This window comes from Zalophus californianus, chromosome 7, assembly GCF_009762305.2.
Source record: "Zalophus californianus isolate mZalCal1 chromosome 7, mZalCal1.pri.v2, whole genome shotgun sequence".
In the NCBI taxonomy this organism is placed as follows: Eukaryota; Metazoa; Chordata; class Mammalia; order Carnivora; family Otariidae; genus Zalophus; species Zalophus californianus.
Window position 1 is genome coordinate 106054901 of NC_045601.1, and position 22270 is coordinate 106077170.

A 22270-nucleotide genomic window follows, 5' to 3' on the forward strand; every position below is an offset into this window, starting at 1 on the left:
AGTTTGGGCAAGTATGAATAAAGCTGCTGTAAATATCCATGTGCAGGTTTTGTGTAGATCTAAGTTTTCAACTCCTGTAGGTAAATGCCAGGTAGTGCAATTACTGGATCATATGGTAAGAGTACGTTTAGTTCTATAAGAAACTGCCAAACTGCCTTCCAAAATGGCTGTACCATTTTGCATTCCCACCAGCAATGAATGAGAGTTCCTGTTGCTCCACATCTTCACTAGCATGTATTGTTTTCAGGGTTTGGGATTATGGCCATTCTAATGGGTGTGTAGTGATATCTCATTGCTGTTTTAATTTACATTTCCCTGAGGACATATAATGTGGCGCATCTTTTCAGAATCTTATTTGCCATCCATAGACCTTCTTTGGTAATCTGCCTCTTAAGGTCATTGGCCCCTTTTTTAGTCAGATTGTTTTCTTGCTGCTGAATTTTAAGAGTTCTTTGTATATTTTGGATAATAGTCTTAATATTTTACAAATATTTTCTCCCAGTCTGTGGCTTGTCTTCTCATTCTCTTGACAGTATCTCTTGCAGAGCAGACATTTTTAATTTCAATGAAATCCAGCTTCCTAATTTTTTCTTTCATGGTTCATGACTTTGGTGTATCTAAAGAGTCATCACCAAACCCAAAGTTGTCGAGATTTTCTCCTGCTATCTTATTGGAGTTTTCGAGTTTGGCATTCTACATTTAGGTCTATGATCCATTTTCAGTTAGTTTTTGTGAATGGCTAAAGATCTGTAACTAGATTCATTTTTTGCATGTGTATGCCTCGTTATTCCAGCACCAAGTGTTGAAATACTCTTTGTTCCATTTTATTGACTTTGCTCCTTTGTCTAGAATCAGTTGATGACTGTATTTATGTGGATCTATTTCTGAGCTCTCTATTCCATTCCATTGATCTGTCTATTCTTTTGCCAGTACCACACTGTCTTGATTATTGTAACTTCGTAAGTCTTGGGGTTGGGTAGTGTCAGTGATCCAACTTTGTTTTTCTCCTTCTATATTATACTGGCTCTTCTGAGTCTCTTGCCTCTCCATATAAACTTTAGAATCAGTTTGTTGATATCCACAAAATAACTTCCTGGGATTTTTATTGAAATTGCTTTGAAACTGTAGATCAGGTTAGAAAGAACTGACACATTGACAATATTGAGTCTTCCTATCCATGAATATGGATTATCTCTCCATTTATTTAGTTCTTGTTTGATTTCTTTCATCAGAGGTTTGTAGTTTTCCTCACATAGATCTTGTATGTGTTTTGTTAGCTTTATACCTAAGTGTTTTATTTTGGGGGGGTGCTAATGTAAATGATAGTGTGTTTTTAATAGTGTGTTTTTTATTTCAAATTCCATTTGTTCATCGCTGGCATTAAGAAAATGGTTTATGTCTATATATTAACTTTGCACCCTGCAACTCTGCTGTATTCACTGATTAGTTCCAGGAATATTTTTGTTGATTCTTTTCAAATTTTATTCATAGATGATCATGTCATCTGCAAACAAAAACAGTTTGATTTCTTCCTTCCTAATTTGTGTCACTTTTATCTCCTTTTCTTGTCTTATTGAATTAGTTAAGACTACCAGTACAATGTTGAAAAGCAGTGGTGAGAGGGAACGTTCTTGCCATGTTCCTGATCATGAGGGAAAGCTTCTAGTTTGATACTAGCTTAGGACTTCTGTAGATATTCTTGGCCAAGTTGAGGAAACTCCCCTCTATTTCTAGTTTACTGAGAGTTTTTATTATGAATCGTTTTGGGGTTTTGTCAAATGCTTTTTCTGCACCCATTGATATAATCATGTGACTTTTCTTCTTTAGCCTTTTGATGTGATAGATTACATTAATTGATTTCTAAATGTTGAACCAGCCTTGCATACCTGGTCTATATCCTACTTGATCATGGCATATAATTTTTTCTATACACTGCCAGATTCAACTTACTAATATTTTGTTGAGGATTTTTGCATCTGTGTTTTTGAGAGATATTAGCCCATAGTTTTCTTGTAATGTTTTTGTCTCTTTTTGGTATTAAGATAATGCTGACCTTATAGAATAAGTTAAGACATCACTCCCTCTGCCTGTATCTTCTGAAAGAGATTGTAGAGAACTGGTATAATTTCTTCCATAAGTGTTTGGCAGAATTCACCAGTGAACCCACCTGGACCTGGTGCTTTCTTTAGGTTTAGGTTTTTAGGTTATTAACTATTTTAAGTTAGGTTATTAACTATTAGTTCAACTTCTTTAATAGATACAGGTTTATTCAGATTTTCAATTTCTTCTTGTGTGAGTTTTTAGCAGATTGTGTCTTTCAAGGAATTGGTCCATTTCACCTAGGTTATCAGATTTCTGAGCTTAAGTTTTTCATAATATTCCTTTTTTTTTTTTCCTTTTAATGTCCATAGGATAGTGATTTCTACTCTTTCATTTCTGATATTGGTAATTTGAGTCCCCTCTGTTTTTTTCTTAGCCAGGTTAGAGGCTTACCAATCATACTGATCTTTTCAAAGAACTGGTTGTGGGGTTTTTTTTTCTAATGATTTTTCTGTTTTTAATTTCATTGATTTCTGCTCTAATTTTTATTATTTCTATTCGTCTGCTTACTTTCAACTTTAATTTGCTCTTATTTTCTAGTTTCCTCATGTGGAAGCTTAGATGAATGGTTTTGCATCTGTCTTATTTTCTAATATAGGCATTCACTGCTATGTATTTCCTTATAAATTGCTTTTGCCACATCCCACAAATTTTAATAAGTTGTGTTTTCATTCCTATTTAGTTCAAAATATTTTTTAATTTCTTTGAGATCTCTTCTTTATCCCATGTATTATTTAGAAATAGGCTGTTTTATTTACAAGTATTTTAGAGTTTTCCAACTATCTTTCCATTATCAATGTCAGTTTACCTTCCTTGCGGTCTGAGAGCAGACATTGTATAATTCCTATTCTTTCAAATTTGTTAGGATATGTTTTGTGGCCCCAAATGTGGTCTATTTTGGTGAGTGTTCCATGTGAGCATAAAAAGAATTTGTAATCTGTTGTTGGATGAAGTAATCTATAGATGCTCATTATGTCCAGTTGTTTGATGGTGTTATTGAGTTCCACCATGTGCATACTGATTTTCTGAGTGCTGAATCTGTGCATTTCTGATGGAGGGATGTTGAAGTCTCCAACTGTAATAGTGGATTCATCTCTTTCTTCTTGCAGTTCTGTAAGTTTCTGCCTCCTGTATTTTGATGCTCTGTTAGGTGTACTCCTGTTAAGGATTATTATAACTTTTCTTGCTCTAAAGTTTGCCATGTCTGAAATTGATACAGCTGCTCCTCTTTCTTTTGATTACTGTTAGCATGGTATATCTGTCTCCATCCAGTTACTTTTAGTCTATCTGTGTCTTTATATTTAAAGTGGGTTTCTTAGAGACAATGTATAGTTGGGTCTTGTTTTTTGATCCACCCTGATAATCTCTCACTTTTGATTGGTGCATTTAGACTATTGGCATTTAAAGTGACTATTGATATAGTTGGAGTAATATCTACCGTATTTGTTACTGTTTCTATTAGTTGCCCTCATTCTTTGTTCCTATTTTTGTCTTCTAATCTTTTTCTGCCTTTTGCAGTATTAACTGAGCATTTTATATGATTCCACCTTCTCTCTTTTCTTAGCGTATCAATTATATTCCTTTTTTTAAACTTGTTTTAGTTGTTGACCTAGAATTCACAATATACATTTACAGCTAATCAAAATCCACTTTCCAATAACACTACCACTTGATGGATAGTGTGAGTACCTTATAAGAACAAAATAACCTAAATTCCTCCCTCCTTTTATCATTGCTTCGTTTCATTTATACATAAGTATACATAAGCATATGTATATATACAACATAATCAATTATACTCTTGCTTTAATTTTGAACAAACTGTTAGCTATTAGATCAATTAAGCATAAAAGTAAAAGTTTTTATTTTACCTTCAGTTATTCCTTCTCCATTGTTCTTCCTTTCTTTATGTAGATCCAAGCTTCTGACCTGTATCATTTTCCTTCTCGCTAAAGAATTTTTTTGTTTCCTGCAAGGCAGAGCTACTGGCAAAAAAAAAAAAAAAAAAAAAAAAACCTCAATTTTTGTTATCTGAGAAAGTCTATATCTCCTTTACTTATAAGAGATTATATCTCACAGGGTATAGAATTCTAGCTTGGTGGTTTTATTCTCTCAACACTTTAAATATTTCTCTCCACTCTTTTCTTGATTGCATGGCTTTTGAAGAGAAGTCAAATGTAGCTCTTATCTTTGCCCCTCTCTAGGTAAGGTGTTTTTCTCCTCTGGCATCTTTAAATATTTTTTGTTTTCTATAGTTTATATATGATATGCCTAGGCTTGGGTTTTGGGGTTTTTTTGGGGGGGGTGGGTTTTTTGGAGGCATAGGTATTATCCAGCTTGGTGTTCTCTGAGCTCCCTGGATCTGTGGTTTTGTGCCTGTCTTTAATTTGGGGCAATTCTTAGTCATTATTTTTTCAGGTATTTCTTCTATTCCTTTTCTTCTTCTGGTATTCCCATTATGCATATGTTACACTATTTGTAGCTGTCCCACAGTTGGATATTCTTCTCTGTTTTTTATAGTTTTTTTAGTCATCGCTATTCAGTTTTAGAGGTTTCTAATAAGATATCCTCAAGCTCAGAGTTTCTTTAGCTGATCCTGTCTAGTAATAAGCCCATCAAAGGCATTCTTCATTTCTTTTATAGTGGTTTTTATCTCTAGCATTTCTTTTTTGATTCTTTCTTAGAATTTCCATCTCTTTGCTTACATTGCTGATCTGTTCTTACATGCTATCTACTTGTCCATTAAAGCCCTTAGCATATTAATCATTGTCACTTTAAATCCCTGGTCTCTTCATTCCAACATGTCTATCATAGATGGGTCTGGTTCTGATGCTTGTTCTGTCCCTTCATACTGTTTTTTGCCTTTCAGTATGCCTTGCCATTTTGTCTTAATAGCCAGGCATGATGTACTGGGTAAAAGGAACTATTATAAAAAGGCATTTACTAATGTGGTAGTAAGATGGGGCGCAGGGAAGCATTCTATACTAGTATGATTGGGTCTCAGTCTTTTAGCAAGTGTGTGCCTCTGGACTATGAACTTCACAAGTACGCCACAAGTATGAACTTCACAAGTATGCCTTAGTCTTCCCCTTTCCAACCACTGCCCTGTTAGGTGAACAGGATGGCCACAGTGGGCACAAGTTGGGTATTTCCCTTTTCCCAGGTCAGTTAGACTCTGATAAAATCTAAGCAGTTAGGCTGTGGTTAAATAGTTTCCCTCAGGGTAAGTCTTGTTGAGAAGAACAGAATGCTCTGGCATATTTCAAAATGTTTTTTCCTCTCTCCCTGCCCAAAACATGAGAAGATTTTTCAGTGATATCCACTGTGAGAACCTGGTAGGGCTCCAGGAGGTAAAACTCGCAAAAGTGTGGGCCCTCTTCCCTGTTCCCCCATGACTGCGTCCCCTTAGAGTGTCATCTCCCAGACTTGTCCACGTGAGCTTCTAGCAATTTCTCCATTACATACGGTTCAGGTTTCTCTACTCTGGCACCAGTTCCCATGGAGGTTTGTGATTCAGTCTGTATTCTCAGTAAGTTGTGATTCTCTGTATTCTCCTGTCTGTCTTTCTGATCTTAGGAGAAGTGGTTTGCCCTATGACCGACCACACTTCTCTTTGGATCTAAGAAGAGTTGTTGATTTTCCAGTTCGTTCAGCTTTTAGTTATTGTAGGGACAGAGTGGCAGCTTCCAAGCTTCTTACTACATGCCAGACCAGAGCTAGAAGTCCTCAGATTATTCCAATTTAATATGGCAAGTTTGTATCAGGCCCTAAAGCAGAGATTCAAAAGAATTGGTTGAATACTTATGTAACATGAGCATTTCTTACCAGAAATTTGAGAAACCCTTCAGTAGTAGGTAGTGTGGGTTGGATTTAATATTTATTGTGACAAGCCTAGCTTATAGACTGGCACTGGGAATTAAGGTAAGTCAAGCTCTCTCTCCTCTGGGTCTTACCCACCTACTACCTAACCCCTCCCATCTCCAACTCAGGTCTCAGTTGAATATCTTTTCCTTCAAGAAATCTCCTTCATCACCACCACCCACCCCTACCACCTTCTCATATGGTCCCATTACACCCTATTCTCATTCTGTAACTCCCATCGTTTCTTTCATTTCTCATTCAATATGTCTCCCCCCATTAAACTGTTCAACATGAAGGGGAGGAACCACATCTGTGATCACTGTTGTATCCACTGCACTTTGCACTCTGTATTGTTGAATAAATAAATAAATGATAGTAGATTCATACGGAAATATGCCTCCTCAGGTGGCTACCATATGTGGTTGATATTAACTACTGTATCCTGATTATTCTGTCATAATTTTATTACTCATTATCTTCAAAATATTCTTAAGAACCTTAATTATAATGTACTTACTATTCTAAATTGGTATCTTGATTATTGATAAATAGTTCTTGTCATCCTTGCTCTTACTCTTTGTGTTATATTTTTTGATGTGGCAAAGGCCATTGAGGCAGTATTTTCTTTTTATTTTTAGCTTGTATCATTGTTGAAGACTTGGAAAAAGCAATTAAGTAACATTGCCACACAACCAGGATTGTAAAGAAAAAATTATTTTATACTATCTACTATAAACTTGCTATTAATTGTAATTTTCAGTAACAGAATATTTGGACTTAAAATGTTTAGACACAGCAAAACAATTTAGCAATATTGTTTTAGATGACTTGGATTCTTTTTTTTCTGGCAAACAAGGCAGTTGGCTTCATCAGTGCAAAAGGTTTTACTCCTGGCAGATAACAATAATGAGAAGCCCAGAAATGCTCCCGTGGGTACTAAGAACTAATATCAGAATAACCATTTACTTTGCAGTATGCCTTATGGTTGAATTAGTGAGGTCACTAATTTCTTTTTTCTTAACAACTGCTGCTGATGGTTATCTTGTGAAATGATAAGTGTGTGGTTTAAGCCTAATATTTAGGAGCTGAGCATAGCCCAGCCCCTGCTCTGATGGTGAACACATGTTAACATTGCTCATTGTTGTCCAGAGGAAAGTAAGCTATTTGCTAGTCAAATGCATTCATTCAATAGATGATTCTTTATTGAGCACCTACTTATTGGCCATTCATTGGGTTATACCCTAGACATATAAAGATAAATAAAATAGCAAGTTCTCTGCCTTCCAGAGGCTATGAGTCAATCAAGAGAAATGAGAATTAAATGTTGTTAGATCTGAGAATCTGAGACCCCCCCCCCTCCATAATGGAGATTTTGGTTACTAACTCCTGCCAATGTGACACTTTACACATATTCTTATGTGTGTTTGCAACTTGGAATAATTTCAGACATCTGTGTTTTGATTGTTTGCAATATAAAGTAGGTGAAGAATAACTTATTATTGGCATTAAACTATTAACTATAGATGTATTTGAGTGCACACAGTATCATAGGAAGAATAATTTATATGTGGAAATGGTATGCTTTTAGTCTCATATAAAATTGCCAAAGATAACATTCACGAAAAACCTTTTCTCTGAAATACAATGTTGTATGTATCAGCCACTTAATTATTTTGCTCAACAACAACAAAAATTAACACATCACTCATATAATTTGATCGAGATGACTTAGACAGTTAGAAATTATAATTTTAATAACTAAATTTTAATTTAGAAATGTTTGTGTTCAGAATGGTGAGATAACTTGGTAATAAGAAGAATCTGACACACACATAGAGAAAACCATGCATAAAATGACAAGTTCCTCAAGATTTATAGGCACCCAGTTACTTGGAATAGAATGAGAGTTAATGCTATGTCTTTTTTCCCATTCTGCCAGCCAGACAAGACCTCTTATTTAAAGGGCAGGGCTCCCTCCACTGTTCTTAAATCAAGGCTCTGCTGTCTGACAAACTGCCCTCCATGATATTCACAGGATATTTATAACATTGGGAAGTACACAAAAAAAGGAAGCTGTTTAATGAAGAGCTTTGCATGTTGTAGTGCTATACATCATGTGTTTCAATTTAGATTCTCTGAAATATCAGAGTTAGAATGAAATTATCAAAAGGGGAAAAGTCACATGGCATTGGTACAAACAAGATGTGCCTATTTGTATTTATGTTTGCTAATGAAATTCAGCCATGGTTACCACTTTGATTTTAAGAGTCTTAGACCACCATTCAGTTTTATTCATTGTAATTAAATCTCTTGCCCACACGCAGACACAAGGGCAGCAAGAAAAGGGGGCCTATTTTATCTTTTAAAAAACTACTACATAGCTTTGATATGAAGTTCCAGAGCTTCAAAGCTTTGTAGCATTAAAACAAAACAGCATGTCTCTCGGGGCACAGTCACCTCCTAAGGCGAAAGGAGGGGTTGGGAGAGGGCTTGGACTCTGAATCCAGAGACCCCACAGAGGGCAGGGCTGAACTGGGGCATCTGGGGGCAGTCGAATTTGAGACAACTTGATATAGTCCCCAGTGTTGCTGCCAGAAGAGTGGTAGCAAAAGGCCAGATAGAAGCACAACTGGTTTTTACTGGTAAAACTTGGGAGTCAGGTGGGGCAGAAGGGAGGGCTAACTTAGCAGTCTTGTGAGACAGCATTTATACAAGAAATTCGGACAAGTACCTACCTTCCCACCCCAGCTCAACTGGCTATTTTAATAAAGCAAACACTTGAGTTAACTTAGTAAGTAAGGACTAAAGAAAGCCTGTTGCTTCTCTTTTGCCCCACTCCCTCCCCACGTTTTCCCTCCAGCAAAGCCAAGCTAGTGGCTGTAGGACCCCTTCCTTCTGTGCTTCTTCCTCCCTGTAGGGTGCAGGAGAACACTTGGGAAACCACCAGGCCCCTGATAACCGGGGCAGCTCCTGGGGCCCACAAATCAACTAAAATGCAAAGAGTTTCCCGTACACTTTGTTAATTGGGAGTTCGGGGGAGCTTGGGAAAGGGAGAGTATATGCTCCAAATCCTTTTATTGTCCTTTTTACTACTCGGTGTAACTCAAATTGGCCAACTCCAAACAGATCCAGGCAGGCCACCTTATTTGCTCAGCCTTAGTAAAACTTCTGTGGGAACATGTGGTATGTCACCCCCTGAAGGTCCCAAAGATGCATACTTTTGCCATAGAACCTTTCAGCCACGTTTCTCTTACTAATTTTGATATTTCATCCATTTATCAAAATTATTCTTTTGGGCACTTAGGGAAATTAAGTGATTCTCCAAGGAAGAGCTTATCATATAGCAGAAGACTCAGAAGTAGAACAAAAAGCTCATAATGGCCTGCCTTGTTCTAACTACTCAGCTGTCCTGTTTCAGACATCATTAAGCCCCACCCCCCCACACACATACTTCAGTCCCTTCACTTTTGTGCTGCTCCCAAGGGCTCTTAATCCGGAAAAACAATTTCTTTCCCTACATCTGTTTTCCCCATCAGGGTCAGAGAAGCTAAACACATAGCTTTGGGCAGAATGAGAACCATCCATAAAGAGCCCTAGACTGAGTCAGGAATCCTGGGCTGACCAGTGATGGGTCTCTCTCTTTCTCTCTCTTTCTCTCTCTCTCTCTCTATCTCTCTCTCTCGGCATTGGTTTTTTCATCTGTTAAATTAGGAATTGGAAGAGAGGAGTTCACAAGATACTTTCCCATCCCAGAATTCTATTGTTCTTTGATTCTAGATAGAAGCAAAGGGTTTTGTTCTGCTTGGTTTAGTCAGTTTTACAAACCGCATTTTCTTTATGGAATTAAACATGGTGTGGCAGTCTGAAGGACTGTGTTCCTCTACAACGGCAGCCCAGCATCAGGGAGGGTAAAACAATAATGACCCTCCAGTGAGAAACATGAGAGATAGAGGTATCGCATCTGCCGTCTAGGTAAAAGGCATGACCAGAAAACCTTAATATCTATTTCTCCTATATTAAATTATATGCCAACATTAGGATTTCCATTAAGAAACATGATTTACTGTATAATCATGACAGATTCTGAAAAGGAGCCATTTATTGACAAAACCATTTTGGGGGTCTGTTAGTGGTGTATTCATCCTCTCTCCCTCCATTTTCAGCCCTCACCATGCATCCAAACCACCTGGATTGCTCAAACTCCACTCAGGCCAGTTGACTTGAAGGAGAGCTGGAGTATCTGTTATTTTTCTAAGTTCTCCAGTGATTTGGACATACGGTGGTTTTTTTGTTTGTTTGGTTTTTGTTTCTATTTTTGTTTTTTACTATATACTGTTCTCAAAATTGGTTTGGAAAATAAGGACCAGTTGCAAATGCCTCCAAACTGAAGATGATTTAGAGTCAAGCCCCATCTCTGTCCTCTGAAGTATTATACCAGTCTGCTCTACTTTAAATTAGAATTCAAATTTTAATTTACCCTTTAAGTGATGTTGAGCAAGAATTGAGTTTGTTAGGACTAGGAGAATATGTATGTCAATAGTAATCTGGGTAGAATAAATTATGTGAGATTTCAGGGATTTTGTTTTCTTTTGCTTAGTGTAAGACAGTGTGGTATAATGAAAAGCGTACAGACCCTGGGTTTGAAATCCTAAATCTACCACTCACTAGTCATGTCACTTTAAAAGCGGGAATAATAACTTTTTTTTTTTACTAGTTGTGGTAAGACTAAATTAGATATGGGCATGAAAGTGCTTCGTAAACTATAAACCATGTATCTCAGCGTTTTTAAATCTTTGCCCCTCCCTGCTTTAAAAAAGCTACAAAACTCATGTCCTTTTAAATGTTATTTGAAATAAAATTGTGATAAAAAGCAAAAAATATAAACAAAAGGGATGTTTTGTTTTGTCCCTCCTTCCCACTCTTGAGAATGACCTCTTAGTGCATTTTACTTGATAGTTAAACCTTTAACATTAAATTAGAAGCTTGCTGAGAGCCAGGACTGTGTTACTTCTCTATGTATCCTTTGTACCACCAAGCACATAGTGGCTTACGTAAAGTAAGAACTCAATAAAGATTTGCTAAAATCAAATTATTCAAGTTTATAGGAATTCAAGCAATAGAACCAAAATTGTCTGTCTTTGGCCTTTAGAAATGAAGTATATGTGAGTGAATTTGGGACCCACTACAATGAAATTTTTTTTTCTTTTCTTCCTTTATTGAAGAATAATTGACAAATATAATCATCTATATTTAAAGTGTACAACATGGTAATTTGATATACATATACATAGTGGAGTGATTACCAAGGTCAAGATACAGTAATTAGCATACCTATCACCTCATGTAGTTAACTCTTGCTCGTGTGTGTGTAGTGACATTGCTTAAGATCTACTCTCAGCAGCTTTCAAGTACACAATACCATCTTACAACTCTAGCCATACATTAGATCCTCAGAACGCATTCCTCTGTAACTGAAAGTCTGTACCTTTTGACCTACATCTCCCTATTTCCCTCTCCCCGCAGCCCCTGGCAACCGCCATTTTACTCATTCTGTTCTGTTTCTGTGAAATCAGCATTTAGTGATACCATACAGTATTTGTCTTTTTCTGGCTGGCTTATTTCACTTAGCGTAATGCCCTTCAGGTTCATCCATGTTGGCAGACATGGCAGGATTTCCTTCTATTTTATGACTGAATAATATTCGGTTGTGTGTGTGTGTATACATACACACACACACACACACACATACATTCTTAAAAGAATATGTGATATATACATATAATATATATACATATTATATATATATATATATCCATCAGAGAACATTGAGGTTGTTTCCATAGCTTAGCTATTGTGAAGAATGCTGCAGTGAACACAGAGCTACCGATATCTCTTTAAGATACTGATTTCATTTCCCTTAGGATATATACCAGGAAGTGGAATTGCTGAGTCATTATGGTAATTTTATTTTTAATATTTTGAACAAGCGCCATACTGTTCTGTGACTATAGCAGATTACATCCCCGCCAACAGTGTGTAAGGGTTCCCTTTTCTCCACATCCTTGCCATTGGTTATCCCTTATCTTTTTGTTAATAGCCATCCTAACAGGTGTCAGGGAATATCTCATTGTGGCTTTGATTTGCATTTTTCTGATGATTAGTGATGTTGGGCACCTTTTCATGTATTCCTTGGCCATTGGTATGTCTTCCTTGAGCAAATGTCTATTCAGGTCCTTTGCCCATTTTTAATTGGATTATTTGCCTTTTTGCCATTAAATAATGAGTTCTTTTTATATTTTGGGTATTAACTCCTAATAAGATATATATTTGCAAGTATTTTCTTCCATTCTGTAGGTTTCCTTTACAATTTATTGTTTCCTTTACTATGCAAAAGCTTTTTCTTTTGATGTAGTCCACTTATTTTAGTTTTTGTTGCCTTTGCTTTTGGTGTCTGATTCAAGAAATCATTTCCAACACCAGTGTCAAGGAGCTTACTCCTTGTGTTTACTTCTAGGAGCTTTGCAGTTTCAGGTCTTACATTCAAATTTTTAATCCATGTTGAATTGATTTTTGTGTCTGATTTTGTGTATGGTGTAAAATATGGGTCTAGTTGTATTCTTTTGCATGTGGCTGTCCATTTATTTGAAAGACCGTCCTTTCCCCTAGTATATTCCTGGCTCCTTTGTCAAAAATTAATTGACCATATACATGTAGGTTTATTTCTGGGCTCTCTATTCTTTTCCATTTATCTGTGTCTGTTTTTATACCAGTACCATACTGTTCTGATTACTACAGCTTTGTAACATAGTTTGAAATCAGTAAATGTGATACATACAGTTTTGTTCTTCTGTCTCACGATTGCTTTGGCTATTCAAGGTCTTTTGTGGTTCCATATGAACCTTGGGTTTATATTTTTTATTTCTGTAAGAAAAAAAAATAACCATTGGAATTTTGACAGGATTGAATTGAATCTGTAGATTGCTTGGGGTAATATAGACATTTTAACAATATTAATTCTCCCAGCCCACAAATTCAGGTTATCTTTCCATTTCTTTGTGTCTTCTTCAATTTCTTTACCAGTGTTTTATAGTTTTAAGATCTTTCATCTCCTTGGTAATTTTTTCCCAATGACTTTATTGTGTTTGATCCTATTGTAAATGGGATTGCTTTCTTAATTTCCCTTTGAGATAGTTCATGGTTTGTGTACAGAAACACAACAGATTTTTTTATGTTGATTTTGTGTCCTGCATTAATGAATTAATTTATAGTTCTAAAACTTTTTTGCTGGCATCATTAGGGCTTTCTATGTATAAGATCATGTCATCTGCAAATAAAGATAATTTTACTTTTTCCTCTCTGAATTAGATGCCATTTATTTTTTTTTTTCTTGCCTAAATGCTATGGTTAGGACTTTCACTACTTCCACTACTGTCTTGTTCCTGATCTTAGAGGAAAGGCTTTTAACTTTTCACCATTAAGCATGATGTTAGCTTTGGGTTTGTCATATATGGCCTTTATTATGTTGAGGTACATTCTTAGTACACCTAATTTGTTGAGAGTTTTTATTACGAATGGATGTTGACTTTGGTCAAATGCTTTTTCCTGCATCTATTGAAATGATCATAAAGTTTTTACAGTTTGTTCTATTAATGTGGTGTATCATGTTTATTGCTTTGTGTATATTTCATCACCCTTGCATCCCAGAGATAATGTCACTTGATCATGGTGTATAATCCTTCTAGTGTGCTACTGAATTTGGTTTACTAGGAGTTTGTTGAGGATTTTTGCATCTGTGTTTAGCAGGGATACGGCCTGTGTGATATTGTGATTTATAATAAGAAATATACATTTGAAATTCATCCCTATTTCTGGAACAGAGCTCCTAAAGCCTTTGGAATTTCTCATGGGCTATAAAGGTGTCTCTTGTTATGTCAGTGAGGTGACTTCTGGAATGCACCTAAGGATGGAGCCTGGTTGCCAGTGGAGCCAATCATGTGATTAGAGGGTTGGAACTTTCCATCCCACCCCCCAACCTCCAGGGAGGGAAGAGGGCCTGGAGATTGAGTTCAGTCACCAATGGCCATAGATTTAATCAATCTTGTTTATGTAACAAAGTCCATTAAAAAAAAAGATGGGATTCAGAGAGCTTTCATGTTGGTGAACACATGGAGATTCAGGTTGAATGGCATACTCAGAGAAGGCATGGAAGCTCCATGCCCTAACCTCATACCTTGCCCTATGCTTGTCCTTCATCTGACTGTTCCTGAATTATATACTTTTGTAATAAACCAGTAATCTTATAAGTAAAATGTTTTTCTGAGTTCTGTGAGCCACTCTGGCAAATTAATCAAACCCTCCAGTCTACAACTGGTCATTCAGAAGCACAGGTGGTAACCTGGACTTGTGATTGACATCTACAGTGCGGGGGGCTGGGGGGGGTGGCGGGGAGGCAGCAGTTTTATAGGACTGAGTCCTTAACCTGTGGGATATGATACTCTATAGGCAGATGTGTCAGAATTAAGTTGAATTGTAGGACACTGAACTGGTGTCCAAGAATTGCTTGTTGGTATGGAAAAAAAACCCACATCAGAATTGGTGACCAAAGTCTTAGACTGTAATTTTCTTTTCTTATAGTGTCCTTGTTTGGCTTTGGTATCAAGATAAGGCTTGCCTTGTAAAGTGAGTTTTAAAATGTTTCCTTCTCTTCAATTTTTGAGAGTTGAGAAGGATTGGTATTAATTCTTCTTTAAATGTTTGGTAGAATTCATCAGTGAAGCCTTCTGGTCCTGGGATTTTATTTGTTGGAAGATTTTATATTACTGATTCAGTCTCTTCGCTCATTATTGGTCTGTCCAGATTTTCTATTCATATTTTTTTGTATTTATTTACATTCAATTAATTAACATATAATGTATTATTAGTTTCAGAGGTAGAGGTCAGTGATTCATCAGTCTTATATAATACCCAGTGCTCATTAAATCATGTACCCTCCTTAATGTCCATCACCCAGTTACCCCATCCCCCCACCTCCCTCCCCTCCAGCAATCCTCAGTTTGTTTCCTATGCTTAAGAGTCTCTTATGGTTTGTCTCCCTCTCTGATTTTGTCTTGTTTTATTTTTTCCTCTCTTCCCCTTTGATCCTCTGTTTTGTTTCTTAAGTTCCACATCTGAGTGAGATCATATGATAATTGTCTCTGATTGACTTATTTTGCTTAGGATAATACCCTCTAGTTCCATCCACGTTGTTGCAAATGGCAAGATTTCATTTTTTGATGGCTAAGTAGTATTCCATTATATATACCATATCTTCTTTATCCATTCATCTGTCGATGGATATCTAGGCTCTTTCCATAGTTTGGCTATTGTGGACATTGCTTCTATTCAATCTTGGTAAGTAGCAGGTTTCTAAGAATTTATCCATGTCTTCTAAGTTATCTGATTTGCTTGCATATTCTTGTTCATATTGGTCTCTGATGAGCCTTTGAATTGTTGTGATATCACAATGTCTCTTCTTTTATCTATAATTTTATTTATTTGAATCATCTCTCTTTTTTTTAGTCTAGCTAAAGGTCTATCAATTTTCTTTATTTTTTCAGAAAACCATCTCTTAGTTGTTGATCTTAACTACTGTCTTCCTATGCATTTATTTCTGCTATCATTTTTATTATTTCCTTCCTTCTGCTATCTTTGGGCTTAGTTTGTTCTTCTTTCCCAGAAGTATAAGGTTAGATTGTTTATTTTAAATCTTTCTTTTTTTCTTAATGCAGACATTTATTGCTATGAACTTCTCTATCAGAACTGCATTTGCTACATCCCATAAGTTTTGGTATGTTATGTTTCCTTTTTGGTTTGTCTCAAGATACTTTCTTTATTTCCCTTTTGATTTCTTCTTTGACCCATTGACTATTCAGAAATGCATTGTTTAATTTCTACATATTTGTGAATTTTCCAGATTTCCTTTTGTTACTGATTTCTGGTTTCATACCATTGTGCCCAGAAGAGATACTTGAAAAGAAGACTGAAGTTTTCTTAAGTTTTTTAAGCCTGGTTTTATAACATAACATATGGTCTATCCTGGAGAATGTTCTGTGTGCACTTGAGAATATTTTGTATTCTTCTGCTTTTGGATCGACTGTTCTATATATGTCTGTTAGATCCATTTGGTCTAAAGTGTAGGTCAAGTCCACTATTTCCTTAATGATATTAAGTCTGGATGATCTGCCCATTGTTGAAATGGGGTATTGAAGTCCATCCACTACTATTTTTGCATCAATATGTTTTTGCCTACAGATCTGTTAATCATTTAATATATTTAGGTGATATTGGGTGCATATATATTTATGATTATTACAGCCTTTTGATGAATTGACCCCTTTATCATTATATAATGATCTTTTTTATCTCTTGTTACAGCTTTTGACCTAAAGTTCATTTTTTTCTATTATAAAAATAGCTACCCCTATTGTCTTTTGCTTTCCATTTACATTTCTTTCATTTTCAGCCTATGAGTGTCTTTAAAGCTTAAGTGAGTCTCTTGTAGGCACCATATAGTTGGGTCTTTTCTTTTTTAATCCATTCAAGCACTCTGTGTCTTTTGATTGGAAAATTTAAACCATTTACATTTAAAGTAATTATTGGTAGGTAAGGACTTACTATTGCCATTTTGTTAAATGTTTTCTGATTGTTTTGTAGTTCTTTTGTTCCTTCCTTCCTCTCTCACTTTCTTTGAAAATTGATTATTTTTAAGGTGATATGCTTTGATTCTTTTCTCATCATTTGTATATTTTAATAGGGTTTTTTTTTGTGATTACCATGAGGCTTTCATAGTAAATTTTGTAACAGTCTGTTTTAAGTTGAAAACAACTCAGTATTTGAGCCCTGCAGGGTTCCTGCTGCTTCTTTGTTGTAGTCTCGAGCTTTCCCAGAGCTGTTTGGTCTGTTTATAGTTGTTTATTCATTGTTTTTGTGGGGAGACAACCTTTGGGACCTTCTAGCCAGCCATCTTGCCAATGTCAGTCCCTACAGTGAAATTTTTGTTGTATTTAATTTGAAGTTTTGAGAAAGTGGAAGAGAACCAGGAAAGCTAGTAGTGGAGAATAAGTATAAATCCAAACTGGTGGAAGGGGTAGTTTTGTCTGTAGGTAAAGCCTTACTAATCAAGTTAATGGTGCAAATAACATACATACAGTTGTTTTCGACTAGGAGCTACAGGTTATGTTTTGTAGCATATTTACCTTTTGTTTAAATATTAATCCTTTGCTTTTTAATATTAATTTATATTCCTTGAAATGTACAATTTATGATGGCCCATAAAAAAGAAGCAACAAACCCGTTTAAGATTTAAATTTTTGCTCTAGCTGGTCTATATGTAGATAAGAAAAAAATTGTACTTCAAAAGTGAAAACTTATGAGTTAATTTCTACCCATCAATGCCTAATGCAATAGGCAGAATATGTGTCAGCTCATCCAGTTAGATTGGGACTCTGGTAGTAGGCCGTAATTTGGAGCCAAATGAATATATGAATGTCAAAAATTGGGAGCTAACTTGATTCTCAATTTAAGAAAAATGAAGAGCCTATGAACTTAGGCAGTTGGTCTTCAAAAAAAAAAAAAAAAGAAGAAGTATCTTTGCTGGTAACTTGAGAGATGCTAGCATGTCTAAGGGTTTCAACAAATCCACATAGGAGCAACTAGTAGTTGAGAACAGAGCTTTATTAAATAAGAAAGTTTAAGTGGTATATAGCATGTAGAAGCTGGGTTGTTGGGTTGAAGTTGGCTGCATTATTGATTAATTTATACTTTTTAATAGTGGGAGACCCGATCAAGGCCTGGGTTTTACTGAGTAGGAGTATCTGTAAAGATATAGAAGCAGGGAGTCCTTCATAGGCTCTGACAGTAGAGAGTAAGTAGGAGACGAAGTAGTTCATGAGAATGTGGCTTCTGGAAGGCCCTCACACCAAGCAGTGTTTAAATTTAGTTTCAGCATGCACAACACAAACAGAGAGAAATTCATAGTTGACACAAAGATGAGTTGTCCTCATCCATCTTCCTTTAAAGTTGCTTTCTCTGGAAAGGATGCCAAATTTAGGATGTTCCCATAATCACCCTCCACAGACAACATACATCCTTTGTACATCAAAAGGGAAAAGCTGTGACTCAGGGTGGAGGACCCTAGGGGATCGGTTTGCTGAAATTGCTCTTCACTAATCACACATGCTTGTTTGTCCCTTCTCTATTTTAAAATTGGAGTAGGAAGAACTTATTCCAGCAATCTGGGACAGCTCTAAACTCTGGCTTTCTCATTAAATTCAGCTACTCAAAGTCTCTGCTACTGAATGTCTCTAGTCTTACAGTCATTTGCAAACAATAGTGATAAATCATCTGTGATTGTGAATTGATCTTTGAAAAGTAACCTTTTCAATACTAGACAGAACCATTTCATATTGCCCACCCTGGAAAGATGAAACTTGGTAATTTCTCAGGTGTGCTCAGCCAAGACTCCGTCTTCTCCTGAGCCAAAACTTCTTTTTCAAGCAAGACTCACTTCAACCATTTACCTTTATGAGGAATCCAGCTTTACTCCCAGGTCCATTTATCTCCATGTAAACCAGCCCCGTGCTTTAAATATTATGTTATGTTAAAGGTTGTCACTGTGGTTGTAAAATTTCAAACATCAAGGTCAAGAACCTGAAAGCATTACTTTGGCATAAGCCTCTCTAAGGCAACTGTGGTAGTAGGGGCTGTTTCAAGGCCTGAGGCTCCCCTGTCTGTGGTTGTGGGAAGACACTCTATCCATTCCTGCAAGTTATTTGCGGCTCTCTGAGGAACTCATTTAACACTATTTTCCAGGGCACGCTCTTAGGAGGTAAAGCTGGACTTTTCTAGTCCTTGTTAAAATGTTTGCTTCAATCCAAGCATCCAGTGGCACAAAAAGTCTGATGGTAAAGGGCAAGCTCCCAGAGAGAGCCCTGAGGAATGAAAGGTGGAATGTGCCACTGTTTTCTCATTCTTGAAATGCTGATCTGCAGAGCCACATAACCAATCTATGAAACTTCAGCCCGCGTCCCAAAGCCTGACAACCATAGTAAATCCTGAATAAGCTGGATATTTGGAGGAGAGGTTTTGAAGTTAATTGAATTTTATGATGAACAGAAAGTTATGCAGAAAAGCTGTTTGGTTTCACCTCACGTAGGTGGAGGTCTTTCTGAAAAGCTTGGTTCCACTTTTCTCTCTTTGGGTGTAATTATAAATGTAATCTAACCATTTCTAGATGTAAACTCTTCGGCACCTCCATAGCGTTACCTTACTCATAAAAACTTACTGTATATTTCCTGTAACATGGCTGTTGAAGGTAAATGTATTGGATTGGAAGTATACAAACTCTAGCATCAAAGTTATTAGCCTAAAGGAAAAAAAAATCCTTGATATGAGATTTTGTCATTTTTCTGTTTTTCTGAAAACAGATTGTAGAAAAAATCCATCTAATTGAGGGTTATGGATTCTCTGAGTATGACTAGTCCTGGTTTAAATAATGAAAAATGTGGTGAAAAGGGTAATTTTCTTCCTAAGTCCTGGATTTTAGTTCTGTTTCATTCTGGGTTTCATTATGAGACTCAAGACAAGTCACAAGAGGCCGTGTATAGTCCAGCTCTTGCAGTTCTGAGCTGTAGAATATATCTTGCAGGAAGAAAACTCATGCAGTTTTACTTGACTTACTGGAATACATCATATTCTTGCCATTAGTATCTATTTTCCCATTTTCTTTTATGGAATATTTTATTCCACTATGAATATTCATATGTACATCTATATGTACATGTGTATGTATGTAAAATTATGTAAGATTCGAGCTTTCTATAACATCAGTAATGTACAGAATTCCTTAGAGATCACTGTATTTTAGCAAGGAGAAAAGGCCTCTGCTAGTGTCTGTTTCCAAGCTTTTCACGGAGGCTATAAATTAGGCCTGGGAAGGCTATAACAAGTCAGTAATTTATAGGCTATTAAGATAGTTAATTAGAAGTGATTCCTGAGCATATCCAATCGAGAACACATGTTTATAAAGGACAAACAGATTCAACACAACATGTCTTTGACCTAACCAAACCCAATTAACAAAATGGGATATCTTATTTTGCATATCTCCCACTCCCCCCAAAATAGAATCACTAACCACTTGTTAACCACACTGACCTTCTAGCAGACAGAGTGGTGGCCCCAGAAATGTTCAGATGGAGCACCCTATTGGAGTGTAGGCGGCAGAGTCTACAAGACGGGAAGAAAGCCCTGCTTGCTTTTTGCCTCCTTTCCTAGTTTGACTTGATGTGATAATTCATTGCAGATTTCTTTTTCTTTGACAGAGTGCCTACCGCAGGAATGGGATGGCTTTTCTGGCCTGCTGATGGGACTGTGACTGTAACAACAGGAAAGGCACTGTTATAGTAAGGTGATTTCTGTTCCCCTCTTTGGACAAAATAAAATACAAGTTTACCTTCTCTGTATCCTCAGGAGTGGGTTGGTTTGTTGTGACTATCAGCTGGCTGACTCCAGCTCTTTTTCCAGTCCCCTCAGTGCTTCGTCTTGTTTACTGGCTGGGCCGTTTAGCTAATTAATGGCAGGATGTTTGGGATAGTGTGTAGGTGGACAAGAATGCAGATCACACAATTTTGAAATTTTAATTTGGAATGGATTTACTGCCCTCAGCTCACATATCTTAAAAGCAGTGTCTTTTCTCCTCCCCCCCCCCCCCCGCCGCCCCACAGTGTTTAGTCTATGTTTTATTTGATGCATTTTGTAATCCAGGTTTGGGACAAAGGAAACAAAATTAAAAGGACAGTCACTTCTCCCCTTGTGCTGTCCCACCAACTTCGCTGCAACATCTGCTGATTATGTATATCCTACACATCTTTTAGAGACACATACTCATTTTATAAACTCACACTAATCAGAGACCTAATTGATCTGATGAACTGGCTCTCCCCAGCTTCGCATCCCTTCCCCCCACTTACAGAGTCCATGTTATTTTTTCATGCCTTCTTCCCGAACTTCCTGCAGATCTGCCTGTCATGTGTGTTCTCCCTCTTATAGGCCCTCCTCCCCTGTCTTCATGTCTCTCTGTCCCCTGTCCCTCCTCTGGCCTGGGCCCACCACACACACACACACACACACACACACACACACACACACACACACACACACACACAGCCATTTTAGGAGCACAATAATCAGAATCAGTTGACAAAGGGGAGTTGAACGATTTGCTTTCTCCCTTCAAAGCGCGCCCACAGCTACACGGGAATTGTGGACTGGGTCATTTCTTGCTGGGAGCAGCTGAGCTACCCTTCTGGCATCTATACTTTCTCCATTAAATGAGGAACTCGAACTTTGGAGAACCAATCAAAATGTAGCAGATGTAATTGTACAGTTCCTGATTCAACTTGAATTACAAAAAAGGAAGTTATTTCTTTAATTCGGTAAGACTTCTGTGCAATTTTATTTTTATCATGGTTTTTGCACACACCGAAAGAGCCTTTGTAAAGCATTAATAAAAACAGAAATAAGAAGCATGAAAGATTTTCTGCCTGTGACCAAATCATCATGAGGCTCCGTTAATATGATTGTGCCATATTATTCACATTTGTTAACTATCATTTACCTGTTCTGTGTTAGTCCTTCCTTCTGGAAAAAATCTTCATGTCAAGAACAAAAAAACGCAGATATATAATATCAAAAAATTGCCAAGGGGTTTTGATGTTCCATCTGTGCTTGTTGAAATGTATGATTAAACTTTTCTTTTTATCATCATTCTTATTTTTCTTGGCATCCCTAATCATGGAAAATTATAAGCTTGCAGTAAACATCCTAACTTTTAAAACGACAGCATTTATTGTATTTGGTTTCGATCTGCCAGGCTTATAGATGTATAAAATTTTCAGGGCTAATTTTTCACATCAAAATTCCTTCTCTCCCACATTTTACATTTTAAACTATGCACAAGGCAAAAAATACAGGGTTTAGGTTTTTTCCCTTCATTTTATTCTACCTGATCTCCTTATAGTCCCAGAGAAGGAAGACTCAACGTACATTTCTCTCAGAAATATGACAGGTCTGTGTTTTTGTTGGTCTGGCGTATGTTTGTCTATCTTGAACAGTCTGACAGGTAATTATTTATAAAATCTGGTTTTGCCCAGTAAGTCCATATAATAACCTTTCACTTTTCATCATAAGCCAGTGAGCTGAATTTAGAATAAAACAAGGTCATTTATGTCTGTCCCAAACCAGCCTAGATGTCCCCATAATTGCTCAATAT

At 36.7% G+C, this 22270-nt stretch overlaps 1 protein-coding gene across 2 annotated transcripts in view; it reads left to right on the forward strand.

Moving 5' to 3' along the window:
* The window catches only part of SUPT3H (SPT3 homolog, SAGA and STAGA complex component), a 556588-nt gene extending 534829 nt beyond the window's left edge, over positions 1-21759 (forward strand). The window contains exons 9-10 of one of the 2 annotated variants that reach the window (XM_027601305.2): positions 20322-20407; positions 21238-21759. In XM_027601305.2, coding sequence (XP_027457106.2) covers positions 20322-20363 — 42 coding nt within the window. In that variant the 3' untranslated portion in view covers positions 20364-20407; positions 21238-21759. The remainder of the gene's footprint in view (positions 1-20321; positions 20408-21237) is intronic. The other variant, XM_027601306.2, reaches the window with a different exon arrangement.
* Positions 21760-22270: the final 511 nt, after the last annotated feature.